At 46.0% G+C, this 19,838-nt stretch overlaps 1 protein-coding gene across 1 annotated transcript in view; it reads left to right on the top strand.

The window, feature by feature from the left end:
- LOC137503829 (amine sulfotransferase-like) overlaps nucleotides 1–19,838 on the top strand; it is a 66,897-nt gene that overhangs the window by 29,792 nt on the left and 17,267 nt on the right. The window contains exons 4-6 of the mRNA XM_068231347.1: nucleotides 4,535–4,661; nucleotides 7,790–7,884; nucleotides 11,188–11,368. Of these exons, the coding sequence (XP_068087448.1) occupies nucleotides 4,535–4,661; nucleotides 7,790–7,884; nucleotides 11,188–11,368 (403 nt within the window). The remainder of the gene's footprint in view (nucleotides 1–4,534; nucleotides 4,662–7,789; nucleotides 7,885–11,187; nucleotides 11,369–19,838) is intronic.

Here is a 19,838-nt window from a genome sequence, read left to right as displayed (position 1 = left end):
GGGGAATACCCAACTTCTGAGCGAATTCAAAATTCATAAAATTGGCCGCTGAACCAGAATCAATAAATGCCTCAGTGGCCACCGACTTATTCTCCCATGTAATCGTACAGGGAAGCAGTAATTTCTTTTCTTTAAGGGGTGAAAATTGTGTGCCTAGGGTGTCACCCCCCACTACTCCTAGGCAAACTTGTTTCCCGACTTGTTCGGGCAGTTTCGCACCCTATGCCCTGCTGCTGCACAATACAGGCATAGCTGTTCCGACATTCTCCGCCTTCGCTCCACCTGGGTCAGTCTCGATCGACCAATCTGCATTGGTTCGGGCGGAGGCAAGGCCGGAGAGGGTGAGATAGGCGGAGAAGGTGTTACTAGGGGTGTAGCGGATGGTGCCGCATACGAAGTCACCCTGACACGGTGACTGCCCCTAGCCTGCCTCTGATGGCGTAGCCTACGATCAACTCGAATGGCCGATGATATGGCCTCATCAACTGTCTTGGGCTCGGGAACGGTCAACAGTAGATCGGAGACCTCCTCCGACAACCCAGACAAGAAGTAGTCCATCAGGGCAAAATTGTCAAATCTAGTGGTGACTGACCACCTACGGAACTCTGCCGCATAATCTTCGACCGAACCTCCGCCTTGCCGCAAAAGTTTGAGCTTCCGCTCAGAGGACGCGGCAAGGTCAGGGTCGTCGTAAATTACGACCATGGCCTTAAAAAATTCCTCTACCGAGGTCAGAGCTGTATCGGTAGAGGGCAGGTTATATGCCCAGGACTGGGAGTCACCAGTCAGCAAGGTTTTAATAAAGATGACCCGTTGGGTCTCAGTCCCCGAGGATCGGGGTCTCAACTCGAAATATGACAGCACTCTACTCCTGAAATTCCGGAAGTCAGATTTGTGGCCGGAAAATTTGTCAGGTACAGGCATACGTATGTCGTCACTAGGAGGGGATCGCACTGCATCAACTGACGTCTGGAGGGTTCGCACTGAGCCTGATAAGGCATCTAATAAGGCTTTGTGCTGGCCCAGTGCTTGATGGATACTGTCCACCGAAGTGGCAAGCGCAGTCAGAGGATCAGTGCGTTCCATCTGTCTTTTGGGTCTGGCGTTCTGTAACGACCGGTGAAGCACAGAGAGGTCTGATTACCGGTGATCTGCAGTATCACAGGAAATACAGACGTATACCAGATTATATGTGATCTGCAGTATCACCGATAATCCAATATACTAGCTAACCTCTGGTCACCTGAGTAGAGTGTTGTGATTGGTGCAACAGTAATACAGAGGACAAGCCTCAGTGCAGCAAGGAGAACTGCACAGATTCCTTCCGCAGATCTGAGCTCTCCAAGACGGGAGGAGTCAGACTGACAGTAGGAAGGACAGACTGAAAGTAACCTTCAGGAGGAAGGATCACTAACAGAGCGAGGAACCGCCTCTAACAGTAAGGTCGGTTCTCGAGGTCGGGCAAGCCAGGTCGTACACACACGGACAGATAAAGTACAAGATCAGGAGGCAAAGGCGGAGTCAAAGTACAGGCAGGGTTCAGCAACGGGGTATCAGATATATCGGGGTACAAAATCAGGAAGCAGAAGCAGAGTCAAGGAACGAGCCGGGGTTCGGCAACAGAGTATCAGAAATATCGAGGTACACGATCAGAGTTCAGGAGAATAGTCGAGGCAGGCAAAAGTCAAAAAAGATAATCACAATCAAACTAGTACTTTAAGCTATCAACAGAATCTAGCTTAGTGTAGGATTACAGCTCCAGCTGGTCCCGGCACACTAACGGATCTGACTACGGATCTGGGTGCTCCCACGTATGTGATCGCAACGCCAGACAAGATATGAGTGAACAGCCGGCAGTATATATACTCATACGTGTCCCCCAGCACCTCCCTGATTGCTGGACCAATGGGGAGCGGAGCTGGAGTCAGCTGACCTGCCTGATCAGCTGACTCTCTCCCGGATGTCATAAAGCTTGTTTGAGTGCGCGCGCGCGCGTCACTCTAAACCCTGTGGGACTACGAGTCCCAGCTACAGCAGCCCCGCTCTGCGGTGTCTCCGCAGCGGGGACATGTGCGCGAACCGCCGCGTCCAACGCGGCGGTTTCGCCGCGTTGCACAACATGCTGCACGGAGGCAGCCGCCTCATGATGTAAAGAGGCGGCTGCCTCTCCGTGTGATGCGGAAAGAGCCGCCCGCCGCTGGCTCATGGCGGCGGCTCTTCCGCGATTCCTCACAGGTACTCTACTTTCCAGCTATCCGGCTCTCTATGCTTCCTAGTTAGAATACTAGCTTCCTGTATGTATGCTGTAAATATATGTGATGTACATAGGACATAGGAAAGACTATTTATAATTTGAAGAAATCAAACTGTAACACAAGATGCTTAATAAACCCCTTTGAAAGGTGAAGAAAGCTGTCTCCGATCTATATCTCCTGTATGCTGTCGTTGTGAGTTGCAGCTCTGATGAGATGCTGGTGCCGGATCTAAATGTGATTTATTACAGCTGAGACCGCTAGTCCACACAGGTTCAGAAGGACGCGTGCGCGCGCTGAGAGGCAGAGCTTATATGACAGCCAGAAAAGGGTCAGCTGACCAGGCGGGTCAGCTGACATTTTCACCACCTGCCATTGGTCCAGCACTTAGGGGAGGCGCTGGAGAGCGCTTTGCTATATATACTGGGTGCTGGTCATTCTCTGGTTGTCTGCCGTTGCGATCACTACGTGGTAGCACTCAGACCTTGTCTGTATCTGTGTTCTTGCATAGTTTCCAAAGGTGTTGACATCAAGGAGTTCACACCTTAGCAATAGGAATATTGAACTGTATTATTTGTTATGACCTTCTGCCTGTCTGACCATTCCTCTGAACTCTGATTCTGTACCTCGCAATTCCTGTTACCCTGTTGCCAATCTCTGCTCGTTCCTGGACTCTGTATTGGCCTCCTGATTCTGTACTGTGCTATTCTGATACTCCGTTGCCAAACCCTGTCTGTTTATTGGATTCCGTATCTGCCTCCTGTATCTGTACCTTATCTGTCCGTGTGTTAACGACCTGGCTTGCCGACCCCGAGAACTGGCCTTATTGTTAGAGGCAGTTCACAGACCTGTCAGTGACACCCTCTCCCACGGGTGTCACTCTCGCTTTGTCCTTCCTCCCCTCAGCCTAGCTCCTCCCCCCTGGAGAGTCTAGGCCAGAGGAAGGAACATACTTCTGGAGAAGTACTCAAAGTATACTGTTGCATCTAAAACACTCACTTGTTACTTGGTGTCCAGAGGTTAGTAGATATATCTAATTATCGGTGATACTGCAGATCACCAATAATCGGGTATATTCTGTATTCTCGGTGATACTGCAGTTCACCGGTAATCAGACCCTCTCTGTGTTACACCGATCGTTACAGGATCCAATCTTTACTGTAACCCTTTTCAATGAATTGATGCTGTAGGGTCTCTGATTGTATCCAATAATCTGAATCTTTTGTGCAATTTCTGCGCACCCTACAGCTCCTATTCAGCAGGAGACCTTAGGCAAGTCTCCCTAACACTGCTACTGCCTATAGAGCGCATCCTAGTGGCTGCATTTTTCCAAGCAAGGGCTTGTAATTAGTGATGAATGCAAAACTGAAAAAATACACCTTTATTTCCAAATAAAATTATGTCACCATACATTGTACCAGGGGCATCATTTGAATGCTCTAATAAATGGAACAAATTGGGAAATAAAATGTGTGGCTTTCATCCACAGTAGCATGTATTATTTTAAAACTATAATGGGCAAAAACTGTGAAAAATGCATTTTTTATTTTTTTTTCTTATTATTACAGTTAAAATGCATTTAGAATAAAATAAATGTTAGCAAAATGTACCACCCAAAGAAAGGCGAAAAAAACACAAGTTTTAGATCATTTTGTTGTGATAAGTAGTGATAAACTTATTGGTGAATTAATGGGAGGAGCGCTTAAAGTGAATGTCCAAGCAAAATAAAAGAACAAAGTCCACTTACCTGGGGCTTCCTCCAGCCCCGGGCTGCCGTCCTGTGCCCTCGCCGCAGCTCAAGTGGCTCCTGGTGTCCTGCGCTGCAGAAGCCGACCCTGCCAGGTCGGCTTCTTGTGCGCTCCACGTGCGGATCACGTGGTCCGGCCAAAATCATCAGGTCTGTACTGCGCCTGCGCAGTACAGACCTGATGACGTCAGCCAGACCACGTGACCCGCGCCGTGGAGCGCACAAGAAGCCGACCAGGAAGCCGACCTGGCGAGGTCGCTTCTGCAGCGCAGAACACCAGGAGCCACTTGAACTGCGGCGAGGGCACAGGACGGCAGCCCGGGGCTGGAGGAAGCCCAGGGAAGTGGACTTTGTTTTTTTATTTTGCTTGAATGTTTCCTTTAAAGGTGAAAATTGCTCTGGTCCACAAAGAGAAAAAACCCTCAATGGTAAACTCATTATATTTGTACTTTAAATATTCATAGGGAAAAAAACAATATGAAGAAACAACATTGTTTGCAACTATATTCTCTTCTGATTTTGTTTATTCTTGCAGATAATCTACGTTTGCAGAAACCCAAAAGATTCAGTGGTGTCTTATTATCACTTCTATAAAATATACACCAAGTTGCAGTGCACTATAGACTGGAAGACTTTTTTTGATCTGTTCATGACTGGGAGAGGTAATCTAGTGCCATCATCATTGTGTATGTTCTGTAAATCATCTCACTCTGGAGATGTTCTCTCTTTGACTGGAGTGAGAAAGACAAAAGGCCTCTATGCCTATTTCCTTTGAAAAATGTTCATTGAGGCCTGCTTCACACTGCAAGAGCTTTTTTAGTACTAGTGATTTGAAAAGCTCTTGCTAATGCAGTGCTATAAGTAAATTTTATAAATCACATCGTTCAAGTGAGAACAAACTCAAAGCATTACATTAACAAGAGCTTTTAACCACTTCCGGATACCGGGTGGTTTTGCTGATCGGTGCTGCGTGGGCTCTCCAGCCCGCAGCACCGATCAGCTAGCAGTCAGGCCGATCAGACTTCCCCCCTTTTTTCCCCACTAGGGGGATGTCCTGCTGGGGGGGTCTGATCGCCGCCGGCTGCTTGCGCTTGCGGGGGGGGGGGCTCTCTTCAAAGCCCCCCTCCGCAGCGCTTCCTGGCCGCCTTCCCCTTCCCTCCCTCTACCTCCCCCTGTGAGCGGCGCAGGACGGAATTCCGTCCTGCGCCGGATAGGATAGGCTTCAGCCTATCAGGTGCCGGCGGTCCCCAGCCAATCAGAGGCCGGGGATCGCCGATCTCCGCCACGGCGCTGCTGCGTAGCAGCGCCGTATACATGTAAACACCGGGGAAGATCTTCCCCGTGTGTTTACATTTACCCTGCGAGCCACGATCGGATGCTCGCAGGGTGTTCACGGAGACACCCTCCGTGAACTGACATGGAACGGCCGCTCATACGAGCGGCCGTTTCCATGCAATCCACTTCAGGATTCAGGGGCGTAGTTAAGCGTACGCCGAATCCTGAAGTGGTTAAAATTACAAGCACTTAGGGCTTGTTCACACCTAGGGTGTTTTCGCTATTTTTTCAGCGCCGACGATTTTTAAAATCGCCCTAAAAGCGCTTGTGCAATGATTCCTTATGGGACTGTTCATATCTGCGCGTTTCGTCTGCTTTCCGCTGATGAAAGCGCTGCCTGCACCATTTTCGGGGCGATTTTGCTACAATGGAAGGTATAGGAAAAGCGCAAGATGCTCACAAAATCGCTTTATGTGGCAATTGCGTTTGCCCTTTTCGTCCCGGAACTATTTAAATGTGAAGTGTTTAGGTAAGGGGCTCTTTAAATCTGGGCAAAAAGTAGCTAAAAATCGCAAATAGCCCCTAAAAAGTGCTTACAAAACGCCAGCCCAAAAATGCAGCGTGCAGGTGAGTGCCGGGAGGTGCTAAACAAATCGTGCAAAAAAATTGAAAAATGCTGGCGTCACCGATTTCAATGTTAGATTTGAACCAAGCCTTAGATAAAGCTCTTGCGGTGTGAACCAGCCCTTAGAAGTTGTACTTTCTCTCTGCCCCAATCACCTTCTCTTTGTCTGACACAAAGCAGGTGTACTGAAGGTGTGTTACTAGGGCCAGTACACAATGAAATGTGCGATCACAATTTTCACTACTTTTAAAACGTGCTCTCTAAAGTGATTACGGGTGCAATCAGAAGATTTTTAAAATGTTATTGTGGCACAGTTGCGATTTCCAAAAGAAAGAAAAAAAAAAGGGTGCGGGTACAATTTTAAATGGGACACTGCAAAAAAAAAAAAAAAACTACATAGCACTCCATGCATTCACTATACCGTTTTCTTGCGCTCCATTGATTTAACCCAGTCGGAAATGCAGAAAAGATGCTGCTGTACCCAGTGCTTCGGCAATTGGGTTAAAATCAAATCACACCACTGTGAAAAGGGCACCACTCTTGCTATGTTAACCACAGTGTTAATCACAGTGCATATACGATTAGTAAAACACATGCACTTTATTTAATTGAAGCCTATGCAGTGTGAACAGGCCAAATTTGACTGAGTTCTGAAGCCAAAAGATCAATATTGCAGCTAGGCAACTAGCATTTTTAAAAGGGGAAAATTTGGCAGCCTCCATATCTTTTCCACTTCAGTTTACATTGAGGCCCCTTCTATACTTATAAACTTGTTTTGCGTTGTTACCCTTTTTGCATGCAGGGTAATGCAGCAGCAATGAAAGTGTATTGGGCCCAGAACACTTAGCATGTCACGTTGTGCCAGAAGCTTCCAATTTACCGCCGACCCGCCTCAAACTCAACGGCTTGTTATTGTGCAACTTCCACGGCAACGCAACAATAGCAGAATATATTGAAGTCAATGCATGACGCAGAAATTCGAAATTCATTGCAGCCAGCGGTGCGGCGCACTTGGCAGAAGGGGTAAATGCGACGGGAAAGTCGGGAATCTTAGTGATGTACTTCCTGCCCAGCATAGAGTACGTCACAGCGCAAGGGGTGCTGAAGGGCATGTGGGGGCACGCAAGCAGGGTGGTGCTATGCATATGACCCTGTTGGCCCACTCTGCTTGCAGGGTCATATGAATGGATTTTTTAACATTGCAGTCTGATGCGAGGGGGGTGGAGCATCGCCCCGCAATTCTATCCCCAAATTTAAAACTGGCCTCACTATAAATCATGGTGGGCTTTTGCACAGGAATTGAGGGGAAACAATTCAAACCTGATGGTTTTTCTTCATCTATAAAAAAGCTGTGTGTTGCACTCTACATCCCTAAAGATTTGCTTACTTGCTGATAGGACACACTATGAGGCAGATAGTATATTCCTGCTCTTATAGCATTCCTGATATGAAGAAAAAAAGTAATTCAGGGAAAGGCCGGACTTTTGTTCATGTAAAATGACGGTTTTACGTGGGCTCTTCTTCGTATTTCATGCATGTGTTTGTGCGCGCGCCTGCCACCACCTGCTAGTAGTCTATGGGAATCATTTCATATGTGCATTGTGATCGTATCGTATGTGTGGGGAGTCAGATTTTTACACCTGCGCATACTGCAGCCAAGAATTTGCAGACTGGCAAACGAATGGCATGCATCATGATTGTAAAACATTGCTTGCAATTTTTCAGAAAAATCGTATGCACTTTTTAACAAGTGTGGCCCCAGCCTAACTTTCTTTTTGTCCTGGAGCTGAGCTTTCTGCTCCTGAATAAACTTTGCTTCAGATTGTATTTGTAAACTAAGTCTGCATAATATTGTGGCTCATAGTAGTTTCTTTCCTTTATGTTTTATAGTGATTGGTGGGTCATGGTCTGACCACATTAGAGGCTGGTATACCCACAAAGAAGACTACAATATCCTTTTTATGACATACGAGGAGATGAGAAAGGTATATTGTGTTTTACAACTGTTATCTTACCCTCAACTGTTTCAGAGACATTTCACCTTTATTTAAAGGAGACCTGAATGGACTCCATAATTGTTAAACTACACGACACTGTATAGGGGTGGGCCCTAATATTTTGCACATGTGGCATTCTGAAGTGGGCATGCCGAGCAGCCATGGCTACTATGCACAGCCAGGCAGGAGCGCGTACTTAAAGAGAACCAGAGACGAAGCACCCTCATGTATTTTACCATATATATCAATGGGAACATGACAGTAAACACCTACTCTGCTCTTTGTTTCATTCTTCTCTGCTAAATCTGCCTGTTATCAGCTCTGATAAGAATCCCCCAAATGATTTGCCCTGAATGATTATAGCCGAGTCAGTCTTCTGTGATGTCTTTTCAAGCCCAAGCCCACCCCCTCCTGGCTCTGCTTTCCTGCTATGAGCATACATTGCTTCAGACTTGCACTAATGCTATGCCTTTTACAGTGAACACCAGTACACAACCTACATCACAAGAGCTCATAGAGGAGAATTTGCTTGATAGAAAGAGCCCCAGATGAAAGACAAGTGGGCAACTGTAAATAAACAGGACCTTGATGATAACCCTGAGAGGCTCAAAAATAAACTTGCCAGTAGATACAGTCTGAACTTTAAAAAAAATGAGGCATATGGAAGAAGATACTGCTCTGGGTGAAAACGAAAAAAATAAAACAGCCACTGATGGTCTTGGTACAGTGTCAGGATGTATTGCTCCAGGTTTGCCCCTGCTGATATCTATTTAGTGTCTTTGATGGTCTTTTCCATTTTGGAGAATCTGTACTATTGATGGTACAATTTATACATATGATACAGCTTGTGCTTGAAAAAGGGCTGGTGGATGCCTAAACCAGACTGGTGCCATTGCACTATTTGTTAAAATTGTAGAAACATATTTTGTCCCAGCCACTACTTGAGATAGAAATTGTTGTATTATTTTTGGAAACAATCCAATTTGCAAACTAAGGTACGGCATTGTTGTTTTTGCTAAGTATAACCCCCCCCCCCCCCCTCCATTTTTATACACTATTGGTCATGCAGGTCAAGCATGTGATGAGATGGTGTACTTATCTCTTTTTCTCGATTATTATTATTGAGAAAAATGGCCTCCAGGAATCTTTACATCTGGTGTCTACTTTAGACAAACATGAACAAGAACAGAATGTTTTTTGTAGTCAAGTTAGTTTCTTTTTGGAAAAAATTCACCATATGATGTTACTTAAGGAAGTTAACATTGTAGCTAGTCCTGGATTAGACAAGAGTAGACAATCACCATTTCCTAAAGCCTTTCCTAAAATTTTAACACAGAGCCTTAGAAAACTGCAGATACATTTATGGAGAATTTATATTCCCACTGTAAAAGGATTGCTAATCTAACCCAATAAATATTAATAACACACGTTAAAATGTGGTCAGAGCATAACATGCAAAAGTTTCACGCTTAGGTTTTCATTTTATGATGAGAAACTCACTATTGGAAACATATTTTACAAGCACAATACAAGTGGAATTTCCACAGCCAAATTACCAGCTGAGCATAAATCAGTTCTTAGAAGGCAAAACTGAAAAACTGTCATCCTAAAAGAAAACTAAAAAGAACTAGGACAGGGCATTAGGGATCTAGCGAAATAAATATCTTATGGTGCCCCTACATGGTACAATTTTTTTTCATTTGTTTTTGATTAGATAATTTCATTCAATTATTCAGTTAGATCGCATATTAAAGAGAATCTGTACTGTCCGATTTGTACAATAAAAAACATACCTATCAAGTCACTGTTATCTCCTGGATCCCTCTTTGCCTTTTCCGCCGCTCCCGCTGCAATCCTGGCTTTTAATCGCCAGTTTTAGGCAGTGTTTACAAACAAAAACATGGCCGCTAACCAGGAAGTGATGTATGTGTGTATTTACAGTATATCATGTTACAGTATACTACAAGTTTTTATTACATTGTGAATGATCTGCACTCCTGTCAGGGATTCTCACAGTTTCTCAGTATGACAAGCTGAAACAGAGAGCAGAGACCTGTCTGTGAGGGATAAACAAAGCACACACACAGAGCCTGCAGGGGGCGTGCAGAGGGCATGCATACATTCTCCCTATCACAGCAGATGCAGTGCATTCCTCTCTGTGTCGACAAAGCCTGACAAAGGAAAGAAGATAAGATATGTTACAGAGACAGTGCAACTACAAAAGGCTGCAGTAATCCATACCACATTAGAACAGGTATAGGAACTTATAGGATAGAAGAAATAAGGCTGAAAATTTTGTTACAGAGTCTCATTAAGATTTTTCCAACATGTTTATTGAAGAATCTGGATAATTGTTTGTTTTTGTTGATCGAAAAAAAAATATTTTTGACTTTCATTCGAACGTTTTAGTCAAATAAACAGGAAAATCAAACGTTTTTATTATATTGTGTATGGGCACCATAAGACATTCTAATACAATTTTAATTTTCTAGAAATGTCATTGAATATAAATAGTACAGATGCGACCACAGTTATTTCTTTTAACATTGTAAAGGTCTGCTCCAGATGCTTTAACTCCATACAAATATGAATGTTATAAGAACCCTACAATGAGGGACTGATGTGTGCATTATTACAGCTCACACTTGACAATGAAAACCTCCTATATGGAGGTCTGGGGCTCTGAACTAGAAAAAGTTGTGACAAGGCAACGAAAAACATTACAAAATCTTCCACTTTTATTGAGGTGGTGCCATGCCCTATAGAAACTTAAAAGTTTCCATTGGTGTCATATCATTGCTTTAGAAGATAGGACAGATAGGCATATTTGGGTTTACTCAATAAACTGAATAGTATGCATAAAGTCTTATTGCGCAGCCAGAAGAGCGTAATGCATTGCATAATGTTTTGCATTTTGCTCTACTCATTGTGTGGTAAACCTCTGTTTACATTTTAGTTTGATGAATATACCCCATTGCCATATATCTTCTGGATGTGCCCAAAACCAATATAATTTTTAAGATGAGTTGAAAAGCTGATGAAGCCCTTTTTGTGTTTGTAATAAATAGACTAGGTCAAATCCTGTTGTTGGATTACATTTTTACTCATTGGAGGCCAATCAGGATAAATTTAGAAAGATTTGGGAAGACTGGATCGCTTATACGATGGCTTTTCATAGCACATTAATATTTCATAACTCTTGGATAAGGGTTATAGATCATTTTGGGGACTATACAATCTTCTTTAGGAGGTTTGATTATAATTAGTATTATGCTTATTTGTTTTTCCTAGGATCTGAAATCTGCTGTGCTGAAGATATGCAAGTTTGTAGGAAAAATCCTTAACGATCAAGAAGTGGAAACCGTAGTTGAGAGGGCAACATTTAAAAACATGGAACATGATCCTGTTGCTAACTATAAATTTCTGACAAAGAACTTGTTCAATTTTGACAGAGGAAACTTTCTCCGTAAAGGTAAAGTATTGTTGACTTTTTACACAGCACTTATGAGTACAATTGACTGAGATGAGATGCCACAGTTTCACATACATGCAGTGTAGGTGATATCCCATATTGATACTTCCAGACTTGAAGTAAAATTCCACTTTCATAATAAAAATATATGAAATAAATAAAAAATAAAACTGGCAAGTCCCTACGTTGATGCTACACATGTTTTTATAATTTAACTCTATTTAAAAGTCTTTGGATTTCAATGTGCAGTCAGCTATGAATTTCCCAAGCTAACTACAAATTCTTCTCCTTTAAAAAATATGTAATCCTTACCAATAGTGGGTGTCTATAAAGGTCCAATTTCTAATGAAAAATCTTTCGAGCTATCAGAAATTCTGATCAGATTGGCTGTAAATAGTGGCTGAATGGAGTAATGGTTAAGGGCTCTGCCTCTGACGCAGGAGACCAGGGTTCGAATCTCGGCTCTGTCTGCTCAGTAAGTCAGCACCTTTTCAGTAGGAGACTGTTGGCAAGTCTCCCTAACACTGCTACTGCCTATAGAGCGCGTCCTTATGGCTGCAGCTCTGGCGCTTTGAGTCCGCCAGGAGAAAAGCGCAAAATAAGTGTTATGTGTCTGTCTGTATAAATAATCTCCATTGATGGGCACAATCTATTACAAACAATCATTAAAATAGGCCATCCGATTAAATTTTCGTGAAATGAAAATTTGGATTTTTTTTGTCTGTTGTGATAGATAAGAAGTAAAGATTGGTTTTACTTCCGATCAGAATTATCTGATCGCTAGAACAATTTTTCACTAAAAATTGGATTGTTAGTGGCCACCTTTACTCCTCACTCAGGCATGCTTATCATGGCCGAATCACGAGTAACCACGGTGGTTACTTATGATTCAAATGAGCTTTAATTGCCCGCAGCTGAGCGGCTAGATGCGACAGGGTTAATTACCCATAATGCCGCTGTCCGCCCTGCGTGTCAACGAGCTTGCAAGCGACCTATTGGTTGCGTTGCAAGCCTCGCTATGGCGCACTTCCTCCTTCAAGCCAGAAGGAGGAAGTGCGCCATAGCGAGGCTTGCAACGCAACCAATAGGTTGCTTGCAAGCTCATTGAAACGCAGGGCAGACGGCGGCATTATGGGTAATTAACTCCGCCGCATCTAGCCACTCAGCTGCAGCAAATAAAGGACTCACGAGGCGAAATACAAAAAAAAAGTGAAATACCTGCATGAAATTTGAATGCACGGAGGACGCCATCCACGCCCTCCATGTCGTTCCACCGGATCCCCGCTGCTCAATGTCCCCCAGGTCCGGCTCCCAATCCCACAGCCCGGGTAGGGCTCTCCTGCCTCCTATAAAATGGCCCCGGAGCTGGCCGCGGCTGCGCAGTCCGCACAGACGCCAGTGCGGCTGCGCAGCTCTGGCGAAGACAGCCAGTATTTCGCCTCATGAGTCCTTTAACGCTCATTTGAATGACCAGTAACCACCATGATTACCGTGATTTGGCCGTGATGAGCATGCCTGCTCCTCGCCTTTTCATGTAGTTGATTAGCTGCACCAAGCAAATGGCCTTGCTACCTTTTTTAACACTTGGACTAAATCAGTGATGAGCAAGAGCATTCCCACTCTATCTTGAGAGGAACAATATGGAATGGCTGTGTTGTATGCTCAAAAACAAGGTAAGTAAGCTAAAATAAGGTTTGCCGTTAAAGAAAACCCGAGGTGTGTTTGAAGAATGTTATCTACATAAAGAGGCTGGATCTGCCTATACAGCCCAGCCTCTGTTGCTATTCCAAACCCCCCTAATGTCCCCCTGCACTCTGCAATCAGACATAGATCACAGCCGCGCTGTGCGTGCTGTGTTTACATCTGTAGTGTCAGTCTCGGCTGCTCCCCCGCCTCCTGCAGAGCTCCGGTCCCTGCCCCCCTCCCTTCCCTCTAATCAGCAGGGAGGAAAGGGAGGCAGGTGGGGACCGGAGTTCTGCAGGAGGTGGGGAGAGCAGCAGACTGACACTATAGAGAAAAACACAGCCCGCTGCAACACGCTGTGTGTCTACAGCAAGGCTGTGATTTATGAGGGATTGCAGAGTGCAGGGGGACCTTAGGGGGGTTTGGGATAACGACAGAGGCTGGGCTGTATAGGCAGATCCAGCCTCTGTATGCAGATAACATTCTTCAAACCCACCTCGGGTTCTCTTTAACACTTGCAATGCACGAAGGTAAATCTGATGGATTGTTTTCTTCACAAAAATTGCGATTTGCTTTAACCACTTCAGGACCATAAGTTTACACCCACTTAGGGCTTGATTCACTAATTGGGCTAAGTGTTAGCGCTGGAGTGAAAAGCGTTTTCGGCGCACCGGGTGCAACGTTTACAGGGCAGCGGTTGCAACGTTATCGTCACAACGCGCACTATTACCAGCGCACCACACTGCACGCACAGTGCACGGTGCTGTGCGCGATGTGTGGGCACAAACCACCTAACTCCGTGGTTTGCGCCCACTAGGTATTAAAGCTCACTAACCGGCTAACCAATTGCTCAGAGCTTTCTGTTGGTGGGATCTGATCAGTGCTGCTATGTTTGTTTATTTATTTATTTTTCAAATAAATTACAGGCATCAGCCTATGAGAGCCGATCGCTCCTGAGCCTCTCTAGGGGACAGCCAAGTGACACGGCTGTCCCCAGTACAGCGCTGCCGTAGATTGCAGCACTGTACAATGTAAATAGATGGCTGTTTTACATTCTCCTAGCGGTGATTGCCGCTGGTAGACTGATGACAGAGCAGATCTCCGTCACTTAAGCGGGGATGCGGGAGCATCGGAGCGCGTGATCACCAGCAAATCACACCCCCAGCAGTTCACGCCAATTGGCATTGAGCGGTCCTGCAACTGCCACCTTGCGACCACCAATTGGCGTTAGGCGATCGCAAGGAGGTTAAAGAGGAACTCAATATTTAGCTAGCATTTTTAGATACAGAACAGAAGTTTTTAAGAAGTGTAGCCATCATCACTTACCACACCTCAGGTAAGTGATGATGGTTACACTATTTAACCCCCCTAACGTTATTCCCAAGCTGAGCTCGAGCTGAGTTTCACTTACCCAGAGCGGTATTCCCGCGTGCTGCACTTTCCTGTGTCCCGCACGCAATCGGCGCTGCCAGCGGGACCCAGGTATCTCCCCCCGTCAGCCAATCAGGACAACTGAGCGGTGGTGTGCGGCGTGCCCTCTGGCAGCTTGACATCATCTGGGGTGGGGGGAATTAAAGTGATGCCCAAAAAAAATTCAACTGATCGCCCATGTTATATATGTATATATACATATATATGTATATACATACACTGTACATGTGTGTGTATATATATATATATATATATATATATATATAGACAAAGACAAATAAGACAAATAACATTTATATTGCGCTTTTCTCCTTGCGGACTCAAAGCGCCAGAGCAGAGCAGCAGCCACTAGGGCGCGCTCTATTGGCAGTAGCAGTGTAAGGGAGACTTGCCAAAGGTCTCCTACTGAATTAGTGCTGGCTTACTGAACAGGCAGAGCCGAGATTCGAACCCTGGTCTCCTGTGTCAGAGGCAGAGCCCTTAACCATTACACCATCAGCCATATATAAATATGTATATATGTAAATACATGTATATACATACCCGTATATACTCGCTAGCAAGCCAACCCGCATATAAGCCGGCCCCCCAACTTTTACCTGAAAAAGCAGGAAAAAATGATTGACCCTCATATAAGCCGGGGGTAGGAAATGCTGGCCATGTGATTCCCCCCAGTGTGTCCCAGTATAGCTAGTATAGTGCCCAGTATAGCTAGTATAGTGCCCAGTATGGGTAGGTAGTGCCCTAGTATCGCTAGTAAAGTGCCCAGTATAGCTAGTATAGTGCCCAGTATAGTGCCCAGTATGGGTAGGTAGTTCCCCAGTATAGCTAGTATAGTGCTCAGTATAGCTAGTATAGTGCCCAGTATAGCTATTAAAGTGCCCAGTAAAACTAGTAAAGTGCCCAGTATAGCTAGTATAGTGCCCCAGTATAGTGCCCAGTATAGCTAGTATAGTGCCCCAGTATAGCTAGTATAGTGCCCAGTATGAATAGGTAGTGCCCCAGTATAGCTAGTATAGTGCCCAGTATGGGTAGGTAGTGCCCCAGTTTAGCTAGTATAGTGCCCAGTATAGGTAGGTAGTGCCCAGTATAGTGCCCTGTATAGCTAGTATAGTGCCCAGTATAGCTAGTATAGTGTCCAGTATAGGTAGGTAGTGCCCAGTATAGTGCCCTAGTATAGTGCCCAGTATAGGTAGGTAGTGCCCAGTATAGCGCCCAGTATAGGTAGGTAGTGCCCAGTATAGTACCACAGTATAGCTAGTACAGTGCCCAGTATAGGTAGTGCCCCCACTCTCCCCCGCCCCGCGGTCGCCACTATTACCTGAGCTGGCGCCGCATCTTCTATTATTCCCCTCTCCGCTCGTAAAGTAATTCACTCACAGCAGCGCGCCCCACGGGGCTGCTGTGTGATGATGAGGCAGGAAGCCATAGAGAGAGAGAGCAGTTCCCATAGCTACAGGAAGCCGCTCTCTCTCTATGGCTTCCTGCCTCGTCATCACACAGCAGCCGCCGTGGGGCGCGCTGCTGTGAGTGAATTACTATACGAGCGGAGAGAAGAATAATAGAAGATGCGGCACCAGCTCAGGTGATAGCGGCGGCCGCGGGGCGGAGGGGGGGGGGCAGGTGCGCCCACAGGTGACTCGCAAGCAAGCCAACCCCCAACTTTTGACCCCCTTTTTGGGGGTAAAAAATTCGGCTTGCTTGCGAGTATATATGGTATATACACTAGAGATGGTCCGAATGGTTCGCCGGGGGTTCGCGATCTGGGAGAACCGCGAACTTTACCGGAAGTCCGGTTTGCCCCCATAATGCACCATTAGGGTCAACTTTGACCCTCTGCATCACAGTCAGCAGGCACATTGTAGCCAATCAGGCTACACTCCCACCTGGAGCCACTCCCTCCCTTATAAAAGGCAGGCAGCGTCAGGCTTTGGACTCACTCGTGTGCCTGCAGTAAATAGAGAGGGGACAGCTGCTGCTGCAAACTCTCATAGGGAAAGATTAGTTAGGCTCTTGTAGGCTTGTTAGCTTGCTCCTTGCTGATTCTTATTGCTAAAATAGCACCCCACAACAGCTCTTTTGAGAGCTAATCTTGTTCTTGTGATCTATTTTTTTTCTGTGTGTCCCACTGACACTTGTGTTGCATAGACAGCCTTGATAATTCATACTGTGTGGGTGCCACTGCCAGGCCCAGCACATTCAGTGACTACCTGTGTGTGTGACAGGTGCACATTGTAATACCCAGTACTGCATATACCTACCCACCTACCTATGTAAGTTGAGTGCACGCAGTGTCACTGTGCCTGTCCGCTACCTGTCTGTGTGTGACAGGTGCACATTGTAATACCCATCACTGCATATACCTACCTACCTGTTGTTCACAGTGCACCCACCTACCTACGTGAGTGCACGCAGTGTGATATACCACTCCGTGCATACCTGTTAACTGCACCTCTGTGACTGCACATTGTATTAGTCAAGTCAGTGCATACCTTTCACTTCATCCCCCCCAATATGGACAAAACAAAAGGCAGAGGCAGGCCACCTGGCAGGTCTGTTCGAGGTCGCGCTGTCGTGATTTCGTGCGGCCCTCGACCAAAGTACAGTGTTCAGAAGAAGGCACATGCCATCAACCCCCAATATTGTCAGGACGTAGTTGACTATTTAACACAGAACACCTCATCTTTCTCAGCTTCCGCACGGAAGCGTGACATATCTTCCTCCTCCTGCTCTGATTCTGTCACCCCACTTAACACTCAGTCGGCCGCCAACACCAAAGTGCCATCACCCCAGGGCTTAGCGTTGTGGAAATGTTTTTGTGTGTCTGCCTCAGATAAGAGCAATGTCATCTGTTCTCTCTGCCACCGAAAATTGAGCCGAAAATTGGTCACTTGTGGGGTTCCTACACTGCCCTGGAATTTTGGGGCCCTAAACCATGAGAAGTAGTCTTGAAACCAAATGTCACAAAATGACCTGTGAAATCCTAAAGGTACTCATTGGACTGGGCCCCTTAGTGCAGTTAGGGTGCAAAAAAGTGCCACACATGTGGTACCACCGTACTCAGGAGAAGTAGTATAATGTGTTTTGTGGTGTATTTTTACATATACCCATGCTGGGTGGGAGAAATATCTCTGTAAATGACAATTTTTTGATTTTTTTTGTACACACAATTGTCCATTTACAGAGATATTTCTCCCACCCAGCATGGATATGTGTAAAAATACACCCCAAAACACATTATACTACTTTTCCTGAGTACGGCGATACCACATGTGTGACACTTTTTTGCAGCCTAGGTGCGCTAAGGGGCCCAACGTCCTATTCACAGGTCATTTTGAGGCATTTGGTTTCTAGACTACTCCTCACAGTTTAGGGCCCCTAAAATGCCTGGGCAGTATAGGAACCCCACAAGTGACCCTATTTTAGAAAGAAGACACCCCAAGGTATTCCGTTAGGTGTATGGTGAGTTCATAAAAGATTTTATTTTTTTGTCACAAGTTAGTGGAAAATGACACTTAGTGAAAAAAACAATAAAAATCAATTTCTGCTAACTTTTGACAAAAAATAAAATCTTCTATGAACTCGTCATACACCTAACGGAATACTTTGGTTTTTTTTTTTCTAAAATGGGGTCACTTGTGGGGTTCCTATACTGCCCTGGCATTTTAGGGGCCCAAAACCTAGTAGTCTGGAAACCAAATGCATTAAAATGACTGTTCAGGGGTATAAGCATCTGCAAATTTTGATGACAGGTGGTCTATAAGAGGGCGAATTTGAGGAACCGGTCATAAGCAGGGTGGCCTCTTAGATGACAGGTAGTATTGGCACTGAAGTGCAGGAAGCGCAGGATGCTTCAAATCGTGACCTGGACATGGCAGCAGAGGACATGGGCATGTGATTGATGGGTGTCTCAGGGGGTGATTGGAGGGGAAAATAGATGCAATCAATGCACTGGGGGGGTGATTGGAAGGGGGTCTGAGGGGGATCTGAGGGTTTGGCCGAGTGATCAGGAGCCCACATCGGGGAAAATTAGGGCCTGATCTGATGGGTAGGTGTGCTAGGGGGTGCTAGGGGGTGACAGGTGGTGACAGGAGGTGATTGATGGGTGTCTCAAGGTGTGATTAGAGGGGGGAATAGATGCAAGCAATGCACTGGCGAGGTGATCAGGGCTGGGGTCTGCGGGCGATCTGATGGTGTGGGTGGGTGATCAGATGCCCATAAGATGCAGGTTAGGGTCTGATCTGATAGGTGGCAGTGACAGGTGGTGATGGGGTGATTGACCGGTGATTGACATGTGATTACAGGGGAGGATAGATGTATACAGTACACAAGGGGGGAGGTCTGGGGGGGTCTGGGGAGGATCTGAGAGTGTGGGGGGTGATCAGGAGCCCCCAGGGGCAGTTTAGGACCTTATCATAAAAATAGTGTTGACAGATAGTGACAGGGAGTGATTGATGGGTGATTAGGGGGGTGATTGGGTGCAAACAGGGGTCTGAGGGGTGGGCAGGGGGGGTCTGAGGGTGAGGGGTTCTGTGGACGATCAGAGGGAAGGGGGGGGGGGCAGATAAGTGTGCTTGGGTGCTTACCTGCGTGGCTGCCCTTGTGATCCCTTGATCACTGGGACCACCAGGGCAGGAGGCAGCCTGTATACATTAAAAAGTGTATTATACACTTTGCAGCGGCGATCGAGCAGCTAGTAACCCGCCGGCGCTTCTGAACGGCTGGCGGGTTACTGTGCCAGGTAGGTGGAGCCTGTTGCCGGCGGCTGATCGCGCGACACGATCGCCACATAATCACGCCCGCCGCCGCCAATGGGCATATTGTGGTCGTTTGGGCCCAGCCCTTGCTGCCGCCCATCGGCTGTGGGTGGTCGGCAAGTGGTTAAACAATCTCTGTTCATAGGTGTCTTGTACATGTTTCTGCTTCTGAAGAAGCAGGTTTAACTTTAGCCTGCAAAACAGCTATTAGGCATTTAATACCCCCACTGCTCTGTACTGTGCGCAGCTGAGTTTACTGATTGATGGGTAATTACAGCACCACGGAATTTGTTGGCACTTTATAAATCAATAATAATAATCCAACTTCAGGAATAAAATTTCAGCTGTTGTCAAACATTCTTTTTCACAATAAATATTGGAAAAACTAAGCACCTCATTCCTTTAGAGATTCAATAAGATGTGGGTGCAACGTTTAAAGTTCAGTCTCTATTAACCACTTGCCGACCGCGCACTCATAACGCGCATCGGCAAAGTGGTAGCTGCAGGACCAGCGACGCACATCTGCGTCGCCGGCTGCAGGCTAATTAATCAGGAAACAGCCGCTGCTTCCTGTTAATTCACGGCGGGGGGCTCCGTGA

The sequence above is a fragment of the Hyperolius riggenbachi genome, chromosome 4, assembly GCF_040937935.1.
Source record: "Hyperolius riggenbachi isolate aHypRig1 chromosome 4, aHypRig1.pri, whole genome shotgun sequence".
NCBI lineage: Eukaryota > Metazoa > Chordata > Amphibia > Anura > Hyperoliidae > Hyperolius > Hyperolius riggenbachi.
Note: the sequence above shows the minus strand (reverse complement) of the source record. Positions and strands in the feature narration are given on the sequence as shown.